Raw genomic sequence first — 23,722 nt, forward strand, 5'->3', positions numbered from 1 at the left:
CTACGGTCAGTGTGCGGGTGGGTGACCACTTGGATCAGTCTGCGTAGGGGACGATTGAAATGGATATTGGTCCTCGTTAAACTGTGCTACCGTAAAGTGCTCGACTTCGCGCGCAGGTCGTCGGGCTACCGAAGCGGTGGTGCCATCCCCTCCGCTGAGGATCAAAATTGTGATGGCATGTCTTCGGATCATCCTCCGGGATGTTTCCCAGACCGTCGCCAATAGCCCATTGTGCAGCTCTAGTGCGACGTAAATTAACAACAATCACAAAAGTCTTGACATTAAATTTTGTAATTTTAATGTGAGTTTGAACGAATTTAACTTTCTTACTTTAACAAACATTCATCGTCTCAAAGTTGCGCGTGTTTTCTATTATCATTAAAAATCACTGATTTATATTTATCTAACTTCAGGGATAATTGAAAAATTTTAAGCTTATTATTGACTTATAAACCTATCTATTGCCCCAAACATGACCGACGATTTTAAGAATAAAAAAATAGATGCGTGGTTTGCTGCATTCTGCTAAGGAAACGAATTAATTTTTTATCCTCTACATTAAAAATTAGTTACGAAATTTACTCACTGATAGCGCTACTAGCCGAGTGAATTATAAAACAATGTTTATCCAACATTTGCAACAACAACGTGGAGCAAGTTATTTACTGTTTGCAAATATTTCGGTTGAAGTGGAATGCCATATAGCAAAAAACATTCTTTTATGTTTTTTCTCATTTATCAGTTCTCATCAATGCCGTTTATTAACAGACATAGATTTCCAAGCCAGAGGCTGAATTATATCACTGAGTGGAATAAATCCATAATTGTTGTTTGCCTCATTCCTATTGGACGATTTATATTCCAATCCCAATAGTAATCCTATTGGTTGATGTCTGCAACTTATTGAATTTCCAGTAGAGAGGTTAGTGATGTGACATCAGCTTAGACATCTCTATTGCAATCAATTTTTAAATTTGGAAAAAATGACTCCATTTCCTTGGCAGAAGGCAGCAAACTGTATATTTCTATCTCCATTTTTTTTTTAAATTTATTTTTCAAATCGTCAATCCTTTTATAGCATTCAGTATTTTAATCTAAGGAGATAGTCTTGACTTATCAACTGCAATTAATGGCAATATAATTTAATATATCCCTTTACTATAACGACTGTTGCTTTTTTCAAACAGTTTTCAACGGTTCAACATTTTTTTCAAACTGTGGCAACAGTTACTATAAATGAGTCTTTGTTTGGTAATGTATGAAGAAATTTTTTTGACTTCAAAAACAAAAAAGGGAGAAAAATTTAAAGTTTGAAAATTTTCTGGAAAGTGGAAAATTTAAAAAAAAGAAGAAAAAAAAATCCATTCACCAAAAAAAAGGGAATAAATAAATAAAATGAAGTTTTAATTTTTAAAAAAATAATAATTTAAGCCAGCTGGTATTTTATGTAAAATTATATTTGATTTATTAAATTTTGTTAAAGAAAATCAGAATTTATATATTAGAATAATAATATATTATATAAAGAAAGAATAATAGAATTTATTAAAAAAAGAATAATAGAATTTTTAAAAAAAAACGAATAATAGAATTCATAAAAAAGAAGAAAACCAAAATATATTTTTTTTAAAAAAGTTTTATTTGTAAAAAGTTTTTAAAACGAATCTGTCAAAGAATAAACAAAGGACTAGAAAACGAAATTGAAAAAAAAAGAAGATAATTTTGAAAGCATTACGGAGTGATTTTTCTGTTTTCTATGTTAACTGAAATTTAAGGCTAATTTTTAGCGTTTTAAAAAAAGTTTTTAAAGTTATTTATTTTTATTCTTCCAGGTTAAAAAGGCATTCTTTGCTTTAGTTCACAATGGTAATGTATCACATTCTTTTTTTTTTCTTTTACAATATTTTAATAATTATAAACATTGTATTTTTGTTGATGATGCTGCTCACTGAATTCAAACATCCTAAAAATCTTTTGATCTAATTAAATATTTTAAAAAAAATTTATAATCTTCTTTAAAAATTTATTATTTTTCTTTGAGAAATACTTGATCGATTCTTTTCCAATTTCTTTTAAATTCCCCCATATTTTAAAGATCAAAAATCAGAATCAATCTAAAAAATATATGTTTATTTGTTTTTATGTATGCATAATTAATTTAAAATATTACATGTTACTCAATGTTTTTAAGGTAAATCCCTTTAAGCTTGAGATTGTATCTTAATAAGTGAAAATCAGACTATTTGATCAAAAATTGTGCAGTTTTTTTTTTTTTTTTACTTGTACGAATTTTAATTTATATACTACGAAAACGTTACTCATATTTGTTCTGTTAAAATTCATCGTAAATTTTTTTCTTTTCCTCGTAGGAGTTCGAGCAGCACCTCTATGGGACTCGGCTTCACAATCTTTTGTTGGTATGTTTATAATATTTCTAATATTCTAATCATTGTATGCAAAAAGATAGTTTAACATGGTGTTCCGTAACCACAATCTTTAATGTTTATTTTCTGAATGTCATCATTTTTGATAAGTGTTCAAAAAATACTTATAATAAAGGTAGTGATTCGAAACACCCTTATATGCAGAGTGTGGCGAAAAGACCTGAACAAACAATTTTTTTTATATAACTTTATTAAAAATAAATAAACAAAACATAACTCATAATATGAGTATGCTTTTATTAATAAATATTTATTCCAAAATGGCTGCCCTTTGCAGTGATGCAAATTCTTATTGCAATTCTTCTATTGCAATTCTTCTATTGTTAATCTATTCCATCCTCACTAAAGCTGTTGCTTTAGAGAGTCCAAACTTATGTATAAAAAAATAGCAAATGTCTTACTTGACTATAGTCACGAAAACAATATATATATTATAAAGAGATATATTATAATAATTTAAATGGTCAACAAAAATAAAGGAACTCGCAAATTAGAAAGAAATTAAATAACTTCTATTCTATGATGCAATAATTTTTTTTTGTTGCTGTGCTCTGCAGAAGAAGACTATCTGCAAAAAATATATCGTGATATATAATTAAAATTCTGCCTTCAATTAACTATTCCTAATAAAAGAAAATTATTCTTTATAGAATATTTTTAAAATAATGTATTCAACTTCACAATAGAACTTCACAACACTCACAATAGAAATAATTAAGCTCTTTAGCGTGAAACAAATGATTTTTCATTTGTAATAAACTCATTTTCACAATAGTTTTTGAAAAGCGTGTTGAATACTTTTTTTTCTCATCTGTAAAACTATTATCACAGCATTATTTTTAATGTATTAAAAATACATAAGAATAAATTTTACTTTTGATAAATTATTTTCAGTGCTTTAATATTTCAGATTATAAGAGAGATTAATTTTTTTTTAACTTTCTGGTAAAATATATACGAATTAAATTTAAATCATTTGTTGAACTGTTTTCACAGCTTCGTTAGTTAATGAGCATTACTTATATTTCTTATCTGTAAAACTGTTACAACTGCATCCATTTCTAAAGTGTTAAAAAACCTAAATGATTGAAAATTATATTTTTTACTTGTAAAACACATTTTACTGCTTTAGTAGGTTATGAGCTGGAAAAATATGTATGAATAAATTTTAAATTTTTCACTTGTAAAACTGTTTTTCCATAGTCTATGAGCAGGAAAAACTTTTATATCACATTTATAAAACTGTTTCTACTGCATGTAATTTTAATTTGTTAAAAAATATATATGAATGAAAATTAAAATTTTTAATTTGTAAAACAGTTTACAGTTTAAGTAGTTTATGAAAGGTAAAATTCATATGAATACTTTAATTTCTCATGTGTGAAACCGCTTCAACCACATGGATTCCTAACATACTAAAGAAAAATTATGAATAAAATATACATTTGTAAAATTATTTTTACACCTTTAGTACTTTATAAACAAGTAAAAACAAAGAAACCTTATAAACAAAGAAAATACCAGCAAATTTTAAATTTTCAGTAGTAAAACTGTTTTTACTGCTTTAGTAATCTATGAGTAGTGAAAATGCGTATAATTTTTTTTATTTCTCGTCTGTTAAACAGTTTTTACTGCCTGCATTGCTAATGTACTGGAAAATATATATATGAATGAAATATATATATAGATAATTTAAAGTGAAAAATATGATATATATATTTTTATGAAAATAATATATGTTATTTTTAAAACTATTTTTGCTTCTTAGTAGTTTATGAGCAGGTTAAACACTTATGAATATTTCTATTTTTACCGTTAAATTAAATGTTAATTTATTTCATTTCTTCCTATAGTTGAAATTGCTTTTTAACTTACTTTGCCTCTTTATTTATAGGAATGCTGACAATTACAGATTTTATCAATATTTTAAGGACATACTACAAATCACCATTTGTAAGTATAACTTACAATGTTTGCTTTTTGGAAAATAGTTTATAATAAATGGATAAAAAGTTGACTGTGAAATTCGATAGTTGGGTTTTAAAGTACTTATCTGGAGTTGGAACTAAGTTTCCAAAAAATGTTCCCAAAATAAAAAAGAATTCATAACTCAAAGAATTATTTCAGCATTTGCAATTTTTGAGAATAAAGAAAATGGGCCACAATGCACATTGTAATAACTTTCCATAGAATTATATTTGTTTTGAGCAGTTTTTACATGATACATTTTTATCTATTTCCATAAATTTTTACTTTTGCTGGGCCGGGAGAGCTTGGTTGGCAAGACACTGGACCCAAATTCGTGATACTAGAAGTTTGAATCCAGCCGGCGGAAGTCTCCCCATGTAGTAAATGGTGGCTGATGCATGTTAAAACTGTCGGGTCACAAAGTCCTCCATGTTCCCTTTACAAATTATTCCTCTGGGGGTATTGGATTGGAGATCAATCGATCTCTGGTTCAGGTGTAAATTACGATCTATGGATGGATTTATGAATGAGTCCACTCCATAAACGGGTGTGGCATAAGCCGAATTCTTCCCCATAGATGGCACTTCTGGACAAGAAAATAAGAACAAGCGCCTATGACAACATAACTTTTGCTAAAAAAATAATTGAAGATTAGTTATATATAAACATTTAAAATAAGTGATTTCATTAAAAACATATTTAGCACTGAAAATCTTGTAATCCTCGTCACAGAATTTTACAGAGTTCTTGTAGGAAGTTTTTTTTTGAGAAGTAAAAAATTTTGTTTTTCTTTTCTGCAGAAATTTACTTATAAAATTTGAATCACTTTTTGACATGCTCAATTTACGCCAATAGTTTCGTAAATCCATGTAATGTTTTGATTGTATTTTCAGCAGTTATTGATATTGATTTTCAAGTGGTTTTTAAATTTCACAATATATTTCAGACAATATGGGAAATTGGAATCGTGTATTTGAGTATTTACTTTTTAAAGGCAATGATTTTGTTGATTTTTTGTAGTTATTGCTATTAATTCTCCATAGTTTTTGAAATCCAATACTTTTAATGCGATGTTATTTATTGCAACAACCTACTCTTAAAAACGAAACAATCATTTTCAATTCAGTCCGATTATTCGAGGGATTTCTTCGTCAATCTTTTTTCTTTTTTTCGATAATTGCTATTACATGTTTTTAATTATTTTTTTTAATTTGAAAATTATTTGCAAAATGTGAGAATATCACCCATAATATTAGAAAAAAAATATTACATGTTCAATTAAAAAAATATCTATACAGTTTTTTTCTTTGCTAAACACAGCCCTTTTGTTATTTTAAATTAACAACATATCTGTTTGTTATTATTAAAAGTATCTTGCAGAAAGATATTAGTACTAGAGAGTTTTGTTGCAGAAAGCTCGAAAAAATTCAGCCACAGGCTAGTAATTATTATAAAAATAAACCTCAACTCTGAAATTAATGCATTGTGTAGGCCAGTGTTTCCCAAACTTATGACTTCTGTGTACCCTTTCTAAATTTTTCGTAGCACTGTGTACCACTAATTTAAAAATGAATGTATTTTTTACTACAAAAAAAATTGCCCAAAAGTTAAAAATCAGAATTGGCTGTGGACACCACTAATTATTAACTGTTAACTCTGCAAAAAATAGCCAATGGAAAAATACGTAATCGTAAATTTTTATGGCTAGCTTTGTTTTTAAATAAAATTTTTTGAAATTTTCGTTTGTTTTAAGATATTTTGCATAAGAACACGTACCCCCGCTAAACTGTTCCCGTACCACACTTTGGGAAACACTGGTGTAGACCGCTAAGTAATAATTTTATTTAAGCTACGCATTAGGCTATTTATTTTTTCACGAAATATATATACTCAAATTCGTGCATTTCTAAAGTAAAAAAAACCATTTACTTACATGTAAACTGTTCTCAAATAATATCACATCTAATAAATCAAAATAGTTTTTTGAAAGTGATCTTATCAAATTCCTAGCTATTTTATTTAAAGAAAAAATAGAAAAGAAAATCTGTTTTTCCTCTCCTCAATTTTGATATTGAAATAAAGTAATTAAGATTGCATAGAGACTACCCCCTATGTGCCTCTCTCTTATCTGATTTATTTAACTTGTAACTTTAACGCTAATATAGAAATTTTGCAGACTTGCGATAATCACTTTTTGTCAGATCAGCTTTCTTTTTTAATCTATCAAGATTTAATTGAAAATATTAAAATTTGAAATGTTGAGCTAATACCAAATAAATGTTGAGCTTAAATACCAAATGTTGATATATTGAGCTTAAATATCAAATATTTTTTTATATTTGAATTTAAGACTGTGAAGCCAATTCCTGGTCTTACATTAAAAAAATTTGTAACTATGGGACTAAACATATTTAAATAATTTTAATATTATTCATATATAATATTTTTTCAAGTTTTTTTTGTTTGAAATTCTTTATAGGTTCAAATGGAAGAACTTGAAGAGCATAAGCTGGAAACTTGGCGAAGTAAATCATTTGCTTTTATTTTTAAACAGATTTAAAAAAAATTATTTTTTTTTATTTGTTTGTTAATCTTTTTTTGTCTTTGTTTTGTTTAGGTGTTTTAAAGGAAAAAAGTAAACCTTTAGTTAGCATAGGCCCTGATGCCAGGTGACTACATTTAAATGTTTACTTTTATGTTAAATATTTTAAGGAATGTTATAGTTATGTAAAAACCAAGTTATATTTATCTATTTTTTTCATTTCATTTTACAATGTTATATACGAAATTACTTATAAAACAGTTCATTTTAAATGTAATTAAGTGTATTAAATGTTTTGAATATATTTTTTCAGTAAACTAAGCAGTATTTTATTTTCACTGTTTTCTTCCAAATTTATTTTTTGTTTTCAACTCGATTCTATGAATCAGTTACTAAATAATATTAAATTAGTGTTAATGCTTTAAATTACTTTGATATTGCAGTATTGTAGCACTATTACTGAAAATGGTCAAATTTATAAATTAACTTTTTAAACTATTATTATTAATTAACTATTTTCAATAATTCTGATAATTTTAATCTAGTTTACTGAAGTAATTAGATTTGAATTCAGAAAGTTAAATTTAAAATATCTTAATTTGAAAATTCTAAAGATTTGAAAGTAATAAACTTTTTTGTTTCTTATATTAATATAATGATGTGTGTATATATAAATATATACAAAAACACACATACATAATATATACATACATACAAGGGTCTATTAGTTCTGAGCTTGACATGGTCAGCTGCCAATATGTATTCTGTAGAACCTTTGGGTTCCGTGAAAGGGAGACAGGTTAAGAGAGTTAATACTTGTTTGCAAAATGCAAAACACAAATATTCAAAAACCTGTGATGAAAACACAACAGAAATGACAATTCTGTAAATTTACAGGATTTATCGAGCTGGAAAATGGCACACCATTACAGAAAATCTAATTGAACTATGTTTGACCGACATAATTGGTGGCGTACCTTGAAAGTTGTTTCGAGATTGTTAAATGAAAACTCAACATTTGTTTATGAACCCCTGGACAAAATTGATTGCAGCCCCCTTCCTCAGAAGAAAAATATTTTTTTATTTTTAGTAGAATTTTTGAAGAACCTCCATTCAAAATAGAAGGTTTTATGTTTTGTCATATTTTAGAAAATTCTCTGCAATTTTCTTTTAAAAATTGAGGTATGTTCACTTTTTTTGTAAAGAATTTTGACTAGGCCCTCAGCATTCCCAGAGTTAAGCAACCAATTACTAGTCCTGCAACTCGTGATGAACTAACTCCACATTGATGGCATGTAAAACTGACTTTTTTGCTGCGAGTTTAGGTTCTGTGAAAAGAAAATTTATCAGTTGAGGTACCTTGCACAAAAAAAATAAATAAATTGGGAACCACTGTCCTGTATATTACTATTATTTAACGTAAAGCAAAAATATTGCTTGCACAACTTTTCCATAACATTCAGGCTCCTATAAAATAATTCTGGCTTTTAAAAATTTCACATTTATATAGATTCTTATACAATGTATACATAAATAACTAGAATAAATTTAAAAATGGATATCTAATGAATAATTTATAAATGAATAATGTAAATGTAAAAATGAATATCTTTATACAGATTTGAATATGGATATTTTCAAACGATAACAGATATTAAAAATCATTTGTAGTTCTGTGATCTGCTACAGTATTTTAAATATGTTTATTTTCAGCTTATTAGATGCCATAAAAGCTCTTATACAGAACAAAGTTCACCGTTTGCCTGTGATAGACCCTGTTACTGATAACGTCCTCTATGTGATTACTCACAAAAGGATTCTCAAGTTCCTTTTTCTTTATGTAAGAATGTTTTTTTCTCTCTATGAAACTTTAGATAAATTTTATGCATTCTAAAAGTTATTCTTTATTTATGAGAGTTTTCTTTTTCTCTGAAACTTTATGTTAAATGTATACATTCTCAGGTTTCTTATTTATGAAAGAATTTTTTCCCCTGAATTTTCGTATTAAATGTATACATTCTCAAGTTGCTAATTTATAGAAAAAAAATTCTCTCTGAAGTTTTGTATTAATTGTATGCATTCTCAAGTTCCTAATTTATAAAAGATTTTTTCTCTCAATATATGAAACTTTATATAATTGTATGCATAAGTTATTCTTAATTTACGAGTTTTTTCTCTCTAAATTTTTGTATTAAATGTATACATTCTCATGTTGCTTACTTATGAAACAAAAATTCTGAGTTTTTGAATTAATTGTATGCATTCTCAAGTTCCTTATTTATGCAAGAATTGTTTGTCTCTTAAACTTTTTGATTACCAATGTTCCTCTAAGCAGTTTCATTATTAGCATTTGTAAGTTGAATTTTTTGCATTAGGTAGTACGATACTGTGGTAGCATTTACAAATGCATGTTTACTGCTTTGTTTAACTAAGCGATGAAAGCATTTTGTGTTGTATAAATAAGTTTACTGACTTCCCAATAAAGGAACACTTACGAATAAATATATTCTAAAGTAACTGAAATAGTTTTCAAATATTGATAATCTTTTGCAATTAGCATATTTTCAGGCAATTTTTATTTCATAAAGCATTTGATGTTTTTGATATTTATTTATATTTGACAAAATAACACAAATTGATATTTTTAAATTGGCAGTTTGTGTTAAATGATATGCATTTGATGTCTTAGAATAGCCTGGTTGTACTATATTACAATATGTATTGGTTCCATTTCAGTACCATGAACTGCCTCATCCTAGCTACATGAATAAAACATTAGGAGAATTAAAAATTGGGACCTATGACGAAGTGGCTTCTGTAAGTAACCTTCAAGTTGCTTGTTACTGACAATATTAACCACTCTTTTAATTCCATCCTATATCTCAATGTCAATACCGATTATCCAATTAACAATTCAGTTTTTTTGGAAGCCTTCTTAATTATAATTCTAGAACTGAATCTATATGACTCCTATAAAAGTGAATCCTAAGTTTAAAAAAATTCTATTAATAATAATTTTTTATTAATTTAATAATAATTTTAATAATTAATTAATAAAATTTTTTTATTAATTGGTTAGATAAAACGTTAATAAAATTTCTTTTGTAGTTTAAAAGCATATTATTTTATTCTTGGGTACTGCTTTAACAAGGCTTGCAATTTATTTTCACGGTGATTAAAACTACTAATTTTAGTCATTTGATTTAAGACCTTAACAACCTCAACAAAATACTCTTTTTCTTTGGTTTTAATCAACCTAAATGGTAATTTTCCAATTTCTTTTTCCCAGCACATCCTTTAAAAATCTACTCAATTAGTTTTTAAGTGTTGATATTAGTATACTAATCATAATTTTGATTTGCTCTTTCAAACAAGTTATGGATATGAATATATTATTAACAGGTAAAGACGAGTACACCTGTCATCACTGCTCTTAACGATTTCATCAACAGAAGAGTATCAGCTTTACCTGTTGTAGACGAGAGTGGTAAAGTAGTTGACATCTATGCCAAATTCGATGTCATCGTAAGTAAAAATTTTATTTTTTAACCCCTTAACGACCGGTTAATTTTCAAGAAAACGGTCATAAAAGTGCCTATTTTGCCAAATACTAGTGTTTGATTAGTGCTGACATTTAGTTTAAAATAAACTAACTATCTACAATTACCTTAAAAATATCCCGATACTGCCACCTGGTGTGTAAAATGTGAAATAAAATGTTTTCCGGGCAAAAGAAATGAATTAGTTTTATTCTTATTGGCGCATTACTTGTGAACACTCCAGCCCGGAAATATCATGGGAGTGAGAAATAGAGGGCGAAACCTCACCCCGGCATTTTCACGGGAGCGAGAAATAAAAGTTTTTTTTTAACTTAGGATTAATTTTGTTTAAGATAAAAATTTTAAAATATCTTAAAACTTGTATATTCAAAGTGTATTTGTATCCTGAGTGGGGTTAAAATGAAATAGACGGTCACCCGAGATTTGTAGCTCTGGATCTGAATTAAACTTGTAACATGTTTTATAGATTGTGCAACAGAGGTTTGGATTGAAATTTCGCTAATGTAACAAAGTAAAAATAAAGATTAGAATTTGAAGATCAAAGAATAATCGAGTATTTTAATTATCATACCTAAGTGTTGTTTGTTGATTTTACCAACAAGCTAGTTTTACCTGTTAGCCAATTATGTAGCATAACTATTAGTGTAGTGTAATCTAACAGAAAAGTGTAAAATTAATTTGTTTCTGTCAAAATCTTAGTGTGCTTACTGTTTTATAAGATTTTGCATGTATAAGCCTCAAGAAATAGCCAAAAACTTGCACTAAATTTTAAATGAGTGCACAGATATATCATTACTGCCAATTATATGATAGTTAATTTCGTTATATCTCGCATAAAGAAACTGCATAATTAACAAAGTATGCAAAAGAAAGATTTATTATTAAATCTGGAAATTAACAATGAATCTCTGTGTCAGTTCATGTAGATTTCAAGTGCTTTATGATCTCGCCCTCTAAACCTGAAACTTTTTAAAATAAAATATATTATTTTGTCATCACAAATTTCAAGACTAATGTAATATAATTATTATTGTAGTTTTTTTAATATTGTTTTTTTCATATTTCCAATCAATTTATTTACGAAATAATTTACCTTTAATATGTTTTTTTAAAAAAAAATTTTTTTTTCAGAACTTAGCTGCAGAGAAAACTTACAACAACCTTGATATTACTGTGAAAAAAGCTCTCGAACACAGAGATCAAGTAAATATTTTAATATGTTTATCGAGAGTAAATTAGTCTCTACTAAAGATCTTTTTTATCATTAATAAAATATGGTGAAATAATGATAGTAAAATACTGGTCATTGGCGAAAATGGCTTATAATATTAGTTACACTTAAAGCCAGTTAGTCCCCTTTTACAAACTCATCGCAATGTGCCTCACCAGCATTGCTTTTAATCTGTAGTATTATGTATTTTAAGTGTAAATAGAGAAGTAAAAATTATGCACTGACTCTCCTCCTATAGGCTTATGACATATATTTTTAGCACAAGCTTTCTTTAAAAACTCATTCCGCAGCGGACTGATCATAAAGACATGGTTTCCTATAGAACACCGAAGTCAAGCATGGATGCGGTCAGTAAGCAGGTGGGTGACCACTTTGATCAGCCTGGCTGGAGACTGAGGGTGTGTGATATCGGTCCTCGTACGGGAACCATCCTCTCTAAAGAGGATATTAGGCCTATTGGGGCATTCTAACTTGCCTATTAGGGGCATTCTAATATGAATCACATATTTTTATTAAGTTCTTTCACAAACTCACTTTGTGGCACCACTGTAAATTTATATTTTTAAAAGTTCATGATAATGTTGAATCCTCTGAAATGTTTTTAATTAAAACCCTGCTAATACAAACTAAATGTTTAAAACTATCTCTTTGTTTTGCTAAAACTTTTAAGAGTAACAGTCATTCCTTTCTTGAATACTGAAGTATCTCATTTTAACAATAAATTCTTTTAAAAGATCTGTGTAATAATTCTTACTTTTGTCTGATTTAGCTTAAATTATTTATGATGTACTAATTGTAATAATATTAATTGTATATTAAATTATGTAATTAGAATTTGTCTTTCCTTCGATTTAGAAAATATTTTGCACAAACTTTTTAAAATTTATTTTTGTCATATTTATTATTATTAGATTATAATTTCTGTCTTAAAATTAAACAACTGTTTAGTAAAAAGTTAAAATCTTTTTGCTTCTATTAAACTTATGACTAATTTAATATTCAAAAAATCACATACATGTATTGACTTTAAAGATTTTATATTTAATTATTTTTGCTAGTGTGCGTGTATGTCTTAAAATGAAACAGAACTTTAGTAAAAAGTTAAAGTATGTTTTCTTTTATGCTTCTATTTAACTTGTGTATAAAACTAATATTCGAAATATCACATATATGTATTGATTTTAAACATTTTCTACTTGTCAAATTACTGATAAATTGCTAGTCAAATAATCTGTTAATAAAAGATTTTTCTTCTCTTTAGTACTTTGAAGGGGTCTTAAAGTGTACTTTAAATGAAACATTCTCAGCTGTACTCAGTAGAATAGTAAAAGCAGAGGTAATGATCTATTACTCATTTAGTTTATCTGTAAAATTAGTTTCATAATAATTGAGTTTAAAAAATATCTGATTCTTTTTCAGGTGCATCGCCTGGTGGTGGTGAACAATGAAGATCATGCCATAGGCGTTATTTCTTTGTCTGACATTTTATCTTACCTTGTCTTACGCCATACAGGTTCGTTTTTGACCAACTAGTCGTTTTAACATAAACATTTGATATTCATTCTATAATTAGTTTCAAGGAATAAAAGCAGTTTAGAGCAAACTTAAATAGGAATGAGTCTTGAAAATTCATTTTAATTAAAATCTTGATCCTGGTTGAAAATCATGGATAGGGTACAAAGGAGGCACCAGATCTGTACCTATGGAAAAATATACCCCATTAAAGTTTATTTAAACTAACAAAAACTTCTTAGCTTATGTGTATTTGCGGTGAAATGCCAGGTTCAGAGTTCAAATCCCAAATGTTATGATTGGATTTTATTTCTAATTTTCTTTTTTTTTTAAAGTTGATAACTATTTAATATGTTTTATTCAATTTATAAATTATTTTTTAATTTAAATAAATTTTTTAAAAGCATACAAAAAAATTAATCTGAACTCTTTCAGGTCAGGGAAAACAGGGAATTTTATTTTGTCTTTTAAAAGCAGGGAAAATTGTATTTCTTTTACAATAACTGAGAAAATTCTTACATCATACCTGGAAAATAACCGGTCTTAGAATTTTCAATAGCAGTGTCAGTTATTAAGATTTGATTTAAATAATTCTAACATTTATTATTATTATTTGTTCTAAAAATTCCACATTTTAGTGAAACTTTTCCATCCTCATTCAACGTTAATTTTTTTTCTCACAAAATGTAATATTTGACATTACATGTAATTATTTACGTAATAAAAAAAAAATCTAAATTTTCTAATAAAAAATTACATGGTATACATAAAATATGGCCTGGACGATTTACATTAAATTTTCTTAAAAAATTTAATTTGAATTGAAAATAATAAACAGTTATCAAATTTTTGTTAAAGAAAATTAGAGATAAAATTCAATCAACTCAGCTGGGATTTGAACCTTGAACCTTTCAGGCAAAAAGCAGACAGCCTAACCATTACACATGAATAAACACAAGCTGGGAAGTTTTTGTTAGTTTAAAAGTTGGAATTTTAATGAGGCATATTTTTACCTTAAGGCAAATCTGGCCGCTTATTTGTACCCTATCCAGATTTTTAAACTTAAACTCTTTATGTACTTACAAGGGTAGTACACAATAATTATGTTTAAAAAAATATCAGAAACTTCATTTGGTATAAATTTCAATTTTATAAAATTTTTGGCTATTAGTTCTATCTATCAAAGTTTATAAAAGTATATAGTCTAAAAATTTTTTTTAATTAGTTTATTTTTAAGCAAATTTGACATAGGGAACAAATGTGTATTAGATTGTATCCATCACTCCATCCATTTCACTCAACTGCTAGTTTTGTGCTAAATTATTCAAAAATATATATTTAGTGTAGCTATGAATTTATTTTAATCAACATTTAAAGTTATGTATTCTGGTTGTCACAAATTAAGGAAAAATAACAAAAAAAGTTACACCAATAATTTAATGAAACTGGCACAGATTATAGTGCTCATGATAACATAAGTATTTAACTAGACAACTAGGGTGTTACAGAAATTAGTATATGAATAATAAATCAAACGTGGCAGTTGGAAATAGAAAAAAGTACCTTCAGTATGGTGCATGATCACCTCTAGCAGCAATACAGTGATATGTGATGTGGTCTACCAGGACCAATGGCAGTATGAGCCTTTGTTCTTGAAAAGCAGGTGCAAAGCTTTGAGGCGCATCCCAAACATGTTCGATAGGATTCAAGTTCGGTGTTGGTCCCTCCATCTGTTGTATTGTTTGCTGCTGAAGATAATCATCCACAGTGTGAGCCCTTTACAACATTGCGTTACCATCCTGTTGCACAAAATTGTCATGATATTGCAGCAGCATAAGGAGGCACATAAAAACCAAGGATGCCATTTCTATACATGTGAGCATTCACAGTTCTATGTGGAAAGACAAAGGTTCACAATCAGAAAAAGAAATGGTCCTGAGATAAAAACATTCAGCTGTTTCATGTTTAGTGGTTCCTCATACCTTTAAAATAAACAAAACCTTGTTTCAGTAGTTTGATATACATAAAATAGTAAAAGTAGAAGTAATAACAATCCACTTGGCATTCAAAACGATAATTATTTAATCGCCACCATGGAACCAGTTGATATCAGAGCTTAAATGGCACATAGTGCAATCGAACTTAAATGTTATTGCACAGTTTATAGCCAACAAATCACAATACAATGTCTCCCGTGGGGAATTAATTTATGAATGTAAGGATAGGCAGATTTGTGGAAAGCAACATGTAATTAAAAGCATAATGGGAAAGAAAATCATTATTAATAGGCTAAGAAGGATTATCTCTTATTTCAAATGTAAATTGAATGCAATGCTCGATTAAATCGATATCAAGAACATTATTTATTATAATATAATAGTTGTTAGAATATATGTATGAAAAAAAACACACAAATAACCTTCCTCAAAAACATACCTCCCATGCAGAAAAAATAGCATTTGTAATAGACATCCAAAAATAAAGTTCTAAACTACTATACTTATAGAATGAGTTCTAAACTACTTTACTTATGAATTACTTATAGAATGCACAAAAACAGCCAAGCTACAATTTTTGTTTGATAATCAAGAAGTTAACTTTAGTTGCAAAATACATTAAAAAGAATGCGATTTAACCAATATGAAATAGTGAAAAGAGATAAACAGGGATAAGATAGAAATTAGAATGAAAAAGATTCTAATAAGATGCTAAAAGCTCAATATTTAAGTATGAAAGGATTCTCAGAAATCAAGTTTAGTAACTGAAAAGCAGGGTCGAATGATTTTAGTAAAAGAAAACTCAAACTTATATAGCTCTACATGGCTGAAATTCTAATCATAACATTGTTTATTATCCTGATTTTGAACATATCTTTCATGTTCTTTAAGTTTAAGTGTGCATTTAGTTTGTCTAATCTATGCAAGGTGACATTGACCAGAAATTCTTGAAATGTCCTAAAATTTGTTAAAGTTTAGGACTAGGGTTGGAACAACTATGAATTAATAATTTTATTGCATGAATAACCTTCTACACATAGAATAAATCTGTAAAAAGCAGCAACATAAGGTTCACAAGTACTTTATTGAGGAGATCACTATTGGAATAAATTTTAGAGACACTGTAAACAAGTGTACAAAAGGCAACTATCTTTTGATTAAGGGGATGAGATGATAAGGGCCAGGGAGTGAAACTTTTTCTTTTATCCCATCTCTCTAATCAGAAGATAGTTGTTCTTCACGTGCTTTACGTCTCTAAAATTTTGACGTTTAGTAATTACATCAGTGAAGAACTCTTTTATTTTAAAGCTATTACAACTCAATGTGGGTTTCCTTCTAATGTTGTTGATTTTATCTTTAAATACATAATCAGGCAATCCAACAATCTCTTAAATTTGAACTTTAATTATCTGAGTAAAAAAATACTCTCTCATCTATGAAAAGACTAAATTTCATCAACTTTAAACACCCTATTGCAGACATTAATATCTGGGTTTTTACAAAATTACTAGTCAGTGTCGCCTTGCATATATTGGACAAACCAAATTTACTTCTCAAACTTCAAAAAAACAAACAAAAAAAACATGAAAGATGGATTCATATCAAGATATATAACCATCTTCCATAGCGTTACATAGCTGGATTTCTAATCATAGATTTGAGTTTTCTTCTGCTAAAGTTATTCAACTTTGCTTTTCAGCCATTAACCTTGGTTTCTGGACATAAATTTCATATTATCATTTCATATTTTGAATAATTCTAATAATTTAATTACCTAGTAACTGATTGTTTTTTATGTTAAGATGCAACTGTACAGAATAAAATATATTCTTTATCTTCCTCTTTAATAAGCTTGTTCTATTATTTTCCTCATCCCTTTCTGATTAAATCAGCTTTTTTTTTTATTTCAATTTGAACATGAAATAGACTGTCTAAAAAGTAAATAGACTTGTTTTTTTAAAGTAACTTATAAATAGGATAATTGTGGTATCAATTATACCACAATTAAAAAATTTCATATGGAATAGTCATCGAATTATTTAACGTTGACACAACTTGTAAGTTTCTTAAAAATTGAACAGGAGTATATGACAATGATGAAATAAAATCAAAAGTTAATAAATGGCTTACCTCATACTTGTTCAATAATGTCTCGTCTTTTGTTAAAAAGCGCTCTATCACAGGCAAAACTTTGAATTTCAAATTCTGTTTTCTCCATTGGTAAATTAAAATTGAGAAAACAAAAGTTCATGTAAACCATGAATTTTAAATTGCTGAAATTCGTTTTTTTAGAATGTCAACATGTAAACAAATTATAGCAGGATTACTTTCCTACTGCATTGCCCTGCCATAATTTGTTTCCATGTTGATATTTTAACAAAGAATTTCAGTATAGGTGAAAGAGAATTTGCCATGAAGAATTTTTCCTGCAATATAGCGTTCTCTTGAAAGTCTGCATGAATTCCACAATCATCAAGAGTTTAATGTACCCTCAAACATAGCCATGTCTTTTATGTTAGCTTAATTCTGTACCTTTCAATCAACACATTTTCCCACGGTTATGGATTGTTCCAGTACTTTGCTCCTGGTGTCATAAAAAAAAGCAAAACATTATTTTCAAAAATAGTCAAAGTTTTTTAATTGTATTTTACTTTAACATATTACAGTTACAAATATCTGAACCAACAGAGGGTCTTTCAAAAATTAGACGCAATATACATAATGCTTTGAACTAAACTTTACGTAAACACTGCATTATCTGATGGATACAGGCACATGTTGGCATAGATGGCAAGGGGACTGTAGACGTCTTAGCCAAAGTGAGACAACTAAATGAGAAATTCTTCTAATTAAGAAATTCTAGTTTCAAAATTAAGAAATAGGGGTATTTTGTTGAAACATGAGATCTGCAAACTTAACATCAGCAGAAAACTTACAAGAACCCTAACAAGGTTAAGAACTTCTGGAGGATGGAACCAGAACGCAAACTAACTGAGATAAGTTTCAACATCGAACTGGGACCTGATCGTGTTTTCACCTGCCCTGCTATAATTTCTGCTAGAAGATTAGTGATTGTCCCAAAGAGGACCTACATGCAGACAATTGCTTGAAGATAAGCTGAGGCTGTGGACCACCCATGGCACCATCTAGTAGACTGTCCAACAAACATCTAAAATACCATTCATTTTATAGAAGAAAATCAAAATGTAGAATCTAAATGTTAATTTTTCAAAACATGATTTTCAAAAGTAGTTAAAAAAATTTTTGTACCTTACTTAAATATGTTAAATGAATATCTAAAATACCATTTCTTTTTTTATAGAAGAAAATCAAAATGGAGAATCTAAAAAACTATCCACTTCTGACTCTATCGAAGAAGAAACTGCTGAAAGTGCAAATTCTCAAGTGCAAGAAAACGGAACACCCACTGAAGAGTGAATATCAAAACCTGATGACGTTTTGACCTATGCTTGAAAATTACAAGAACCCTGTCTGTAATCACGATGATTCAGTAATAGGTTCTTTTAGTTTACAACCTACTTTATTTGTGTACACAATTAAGTGTCGAGAGAGTTCTTCAAGCTCCTCAGCGATTTTGAGTTTGTGCATGGAAACTCATGGAATCGTGTGCAAAAAATCGCAGTCACCGCGATTGTACTCGACGATTTTATTTTTTCTACCTTTGTGAAAAAGATTTGCACGTACTATATATTTTTAACTTTTTAGAAATTGTTGTTAAAATAATAATAATAAAAACTTCTGTAAATTCGCATTTAGGTCAGAATACAATATTTTCATTTCATGTATTTATTTGTTCATTTGACTTCCTGGCTATTTGTATAAAAAAAAAAAAGACATTCCTGTTTAAATTGTAGTTAAAGAGACCTTACAATTTTTTTTTTAGAATATAAAGGTCTTCTTTAATGTAAAATCTCTTGTGTTAATAAACTTGGCATTTTATGTGAAAAGACAAATTAATATTTCATATGGCTAAAGATAAGAAAGATTTCAGTGAATCAAACTAATTCTAAAGCTAAACTTTGAATAACTTTTTAGATATTTACTTTCTTAGACAGTACAATAAAATTTTATTAAATGTATGCACTCAAGAATAGGGTTGTCCACAATTATTCGAGCTGATATGGTCTCAGTGACGGAATTTTTAAATTACAATGTCTACTTTATTTCATAGAAATATGATCTTCACCATAAAGAAATTTAACTAGAATAGGAGCAATTTTTTTTACATGGAAAAATAAGGCACTAAGCAGAAATGAAGAAAAGAATATTTTATAAGTCAACAACCGAAAAGAAAGATGCTGTCATTTGCTTCTTTTTTTCCATTCATGATATTCACCATTTAAAGTTTTTTCATGACAAATGTAGGTGTTGTCATTTGAAATTATTAAAATTCTGCAACCCCTAACTTAGACAGCTGAATAATCGTTTTAACACTAAAATATTATTTACCAGGGTTCAAGAGTAGATAACTTTTTTTATAAGGCTATAAAAATATAAAAAATATTAATTTTTCTTTTTACATAAAATGTAACTAATGAGATAGTTGATGAAGAAAATGCAAAACAGACTTTGGCCATTTTTATAAAGTTACATCCTTCAGTTATGTGACATTTTTGTTGTTGCTATATTTGTTATTAAAATACTTTAATCTATTCAATGTAAAATGTTCCATAGTAGTTGTATTTAATATAAGTTTAGACTTTTGTAACATTTTTATAATCAGTTCTGAATTTAACAGTGACAATAATTAAGAACAACATGCATAAAGCTGCTGTTTGAGTCGTTAAAAACTTAATACCATGATGGTGACTCTATAAAACATGTACAGTGTACAATTTAAAATCAATGTACAGATTTTATTGTGTTTCACATTTTTAACACTAATTATTAAAAAAATAAAGAATTGTGTCTGTTTACTTATTTGTAAATGAAAACTGTGTATTTGTTTATGTTAAGTACCCCCTTATACTTTAACATTGAAAGAAAACTAAAGAAGTCCTCTTCTTTAATTTTTTTCAAAGAAGCGTGTAAAAACTATACCTCATTCATAAATGATATTGCTTGTTTTTCAACATTTTTGAAAAACATGCAATATTTCAAAATTTTTGTCTCCCCTTTGTCCCAAAGTGATAACATTTCAATGTACCCCGCCTCACGTCGTGCTATATTACGTGAACTTCTTGCAATTCAGAAACATTAAATAATAATATTACAAATTTCAATTTTAAATTCTTACTAAGTGTTGTCATTTGTGACAAAACAATAATAACAATTATACGTGTACTTATTTTTATAAAAATAAATTAAATTAAACTCTATAAATAATATAATCTGAAGATTTTAAATCATTGTTGACATTATATAAAATCAATATTTAAATTACTAGATTATAAAAAAGAAATATTTAAATCTACTGTGATTATTTTTTTTTAAAAATCAAACTGAATTTTTATAAAGAAAATTTATTAATTCTAAATAATTTTTTATGCGATGTAATTTATGAATATATTCTTTAGGGTGCACATGTACATTCGTTTTCATAAGTCTAATTTCATTGATAACGAAGATTTTTAACTTAGAAAGAATGAAAAGGATATGCTTGTAAAATTATTATATTTCAAAATAGAAAGGAAAAAAAAAATCGAAGATCACATGAATAAAATTGACAAACTTTTAAACTATAATTTTCTTTGATAGCAAGTGAGAAGCCGGTAGTAAACATATTTCAATTATATTAATTTAGTTTTGCATTTATTTAAATAGAGTGCTTTTAAAACTTAATAAATATGTTGCTAGGGTATATCAATTATGGAAAAAGCTAGTTCTACCCAGAGCAACATAAAAAAAAATTTTTTTTTAGTAATGTTTTCGAATCTAAACTTATTTACTCTTCATTGAGGGAGTCTAAAATTGCCAAAAAAATGCTGACATTTTATATAACAGGGACCGTTCAAACATTACATAATCACCTAGTGGAAGAGAATGGGTTTGTGATCTGCTTACTTTTGGGAAGAATATCTATTGGGAAGCATAGCTAACTCAATACATGGTATTTTCAGTAAAAATTAAGTTAGGGAAAAAAAATTTCTTCTAGGACTTTTAGAGGTCCAGAGCTTTAATGACAAAATAAAAACTTAAAAGATTTCTAAAGTTATATAGTTGTATGTATATATACATATTGTTATGCTATGTTATATCGTTTATTTGAATTTGGTCATAAAATTAGATTACTCTCTCTTCAGTAAAAATGAGAGTTGAAGCAAAAATAAATATTTGATGCTACTTTCTTACGTAAACGTGGGAGAAGTTGTCAAAACGTGCTTATGCAATATTTGGAAGGTCCCTTACCNTTGTTGTTGCTATATTTGTTATTAAAATACTTTAATCTATTCAATGTAAAATGTTCCATAGTAGTTGTATTTAATATAAGTTTAGACTTTTGTAACATTTTTATAATCAGTTCTGAATTTAACAGTGACAATAATTAAGAACAACATGCATAAAGCTGCTGTTTGAGTCGTTAAAAACTTAATAATATGATGGTGACTCTATAAAACATGTACAGTGTACAATTTAAAATCAATGTACAGATTTTATTGTGTTTCACATTTTTAACACTAATTATTAAAAAAATAAAGAATTGTAACTGTTGATAATTTTGTCTGCTTACTTATTTGTAAATGAAAACTGTGTATTTGTTTATGTTAAGTGCCTTATAGTTTAACATTGAAAGAAAACTAAAGAAGTCCCCTTCTTTAATTTTTTCAAAGAAGCGTGTAAAAACTATACCTCATTCATAAATGATCTTGCTTGTTTTTAACATTTTTGAAAAACATGCAATATTTCAATATTTTTGTCTCCCCTTTGTCCCAAAATGTCACATTTCAACGTCGTGCAGTTAAGAAACATTAAATAATATTACAAATTTCACTTTTAAATTCTTACTAAGTGTTTTAATGTCATTTGTGACAAAACAATAATAATGATTATACATGTACTTATTTTTTTTTTAAATAAATGAAGATAAACTCTATAAATAATATAATCTGAAAATTTAAATCATTGTTGACATAATATAAAATCAATATTTAAATCACTAGAATTTAGAAAAGAAATATTTAAATCTACCGTGATTATTATTTTTAAAAAAATCAAACTGAATTTTTAAAAAAAAAAATTTATTAATTCTAAATTATTTTTTATGCAATGAAATTTATGAATATATTCTTTAGGGTGCACGTGTACATTCGTTTTCATAAGTCTAATTTCATTGATAACGAAGATTTTTTACTTAGAAAGAATGAAAAGGATATGCTTGTAAAATTATTATATTTCAAAATAGAAAGAGAAAAAAAATCGAAGATCACATGAATAAAATTGACAAACTTTTAAACTATAATTTTCTTTGATATCAAGTGAGAAGCCGGTAGTAAACATATTTCAATTGTACTCATTTAGTTTTGCATTTATTTAAATAGAGTGCTTTTAAAACTCAATAAATATGTTGCTAGAGTTATCAATTATGGAAAAAGCTAGTTCTGCGCAGAGCAACATAAAAAATAAAAAAATTTAGTAATGTTTTCGAATCTAAACTAATTTACTCTTCATTGGGAGAGGGAGTCTAAAATTGCCAAAAAAAATGCTGACATTTTATACTCACCTAGTGGAAGAGAAGGGGTTTGTGATCTGCTTACTTTTGGGAAGAAGGGATATGAGCATTGCTAACTCAATACATGGAATTTTAAATAAAAATTAAGTTAGGGGAAAAAAATTGAAAAAAGTTTGTTCTACGACTTTTAGAGATCCAGAGCTTGAATGACAGAATAAAAACACAAAAGATTTCTAAAGTTATATAGTTATATATATATATATATATATATATATATTGTTATGCTATGTTATATCGTTTATTTGAATTTGATCATAAAATTAGATTACTCTCTCTTCAGTAAAAGTGAGAGTTGAAGCAAAAATAAATATTTGATGCTACTTTCCTATGTAAACGTGGGAGAAGTTGTCAAAACGTGCTTATGCAATATTTGGAAGGTCCCTTACCTTCATAACCATCAGCAGTTGGGTCAATCTGGGGTTAAAGAAGTTCTCGTGCTAGCTGGACAATATAGATGCTGTTTTCTGATACAAAATCTTGTGATCAGTGGGGTACCTTAGGATTAAAGCGATAACCCTTATGGGGTTTAACATTTAAAAAAAAAAACTTAAAATTTTCCATCCATAAAAATGTAGAGCTATTATGTAGGAAAAATTAACTAGAGTGTCACACACACTGATTCAATATCACAATACATAAAGAAAGGTATTCTAATTACAAAGCTTAAAAGTACTGACCTTTTGCACCGAAGTTTGAAGCCCGGATCTTGCGTCTGGACTTGTATCTTGTTCATGTTAGCATTAAGACATCAATGTTGATCATATGAGTGGAATAAGTT

General features: G+C 27.6%; 1 protein-coding gene and 1 long non-coding RNA gene across 10 annotated transcripts in view; one reads left to right on the forward strand and one right to left on the reverse strand.

Annotated features, from left to right (window-relative positions):
- LOC107453731 (5'-AMP-activated protein kinase subunit gamma-1) overlaps positions 1–20,189 on the forward strand; it is a 334,655-nt gene extending 314,466 nt beyond the window's left edge. For 4 of the 9 annotated variants that reach the window (XM_071183173.1, XM_071183176.1, XM_043041891.2 and 1 more), the window contains 12 exons: positions 1,833–1,866; positions 2,370–2,417; positions 4,339–4,397; positions 6,892–6,937; positions 7,030–7,081; positions 8,668–8,794; positions 9,691–9,771; positions 10,357–10,479; positions 11,646–11,717; positions 13,007–13,081; positions 13,165–13,258; positions 18,577–20,189. In XM_071183173.1, coding sequence (XP_071039274.1) covers positions 1,833–1,866; positions 2,370–2,417; positions 4,339–4,397; positions 6,892–6,937; positions 7,030–7,081; positions 8,668–8,794; positions 9,691–9,771; positions 10,357–10,479; positions 11,646–11,717; positions 13,007–13,081; positions 13,165–13,258; positions 18,577–18,692 — 927 coding nt within the window. In that variant the 3' untranslated portion in view covers positions 18,693–20,189. Of the gene's footprint in view, positions 1–1,832; positions 1,867–2,369; positions 2,418–4,338; positions 4,398–6,891; positions 6,938–7,029; positions 7,082–8,667; positions 8,795–9,690; positions 9,772–10,356; positions 10,480–11,645; positions 11,718–13,006; positions 13,082–13,164; positions 13,259–18,446 lie in introns of all 9 variants that reach the window. The other 5 variants (XM_016070657.3, XM_016070659.3, XM_016070656.3 and 2 more) reach the window with 2 other exon arrangements.
- Positions 4,622–17,959, reverse strand: LOC122269335 (uncharacterized). The gene is made up of 2 exons (XR_011637227.1): positions 14,821–17,959; positions 4,622–5,044 (listed from the first exon to the last, which is right to left on the reverse strand). It is a non-coding gene; the product is annotated as an uncharacterized lncRNA (long non-coding RNA).
- Positions 20,190–23,722: the final 3,533 nt, after the last annotated feature.

Source organism: Parasteatoda tepidariorum, chromosome 7 (genome assembly GCF_043381705.1).
Source record: "Parasteatoda tepidariorum isolate YZ-2023 chromosome 7, CAS_Ptep_4.0, whole genome shotgun sequence".
NCBI lineage: Eukaryota > Metazoa > Arthropoda > Arachnida > Araneae > Theridiidae > Parasteatoda > Parasteatoda tepidariorum.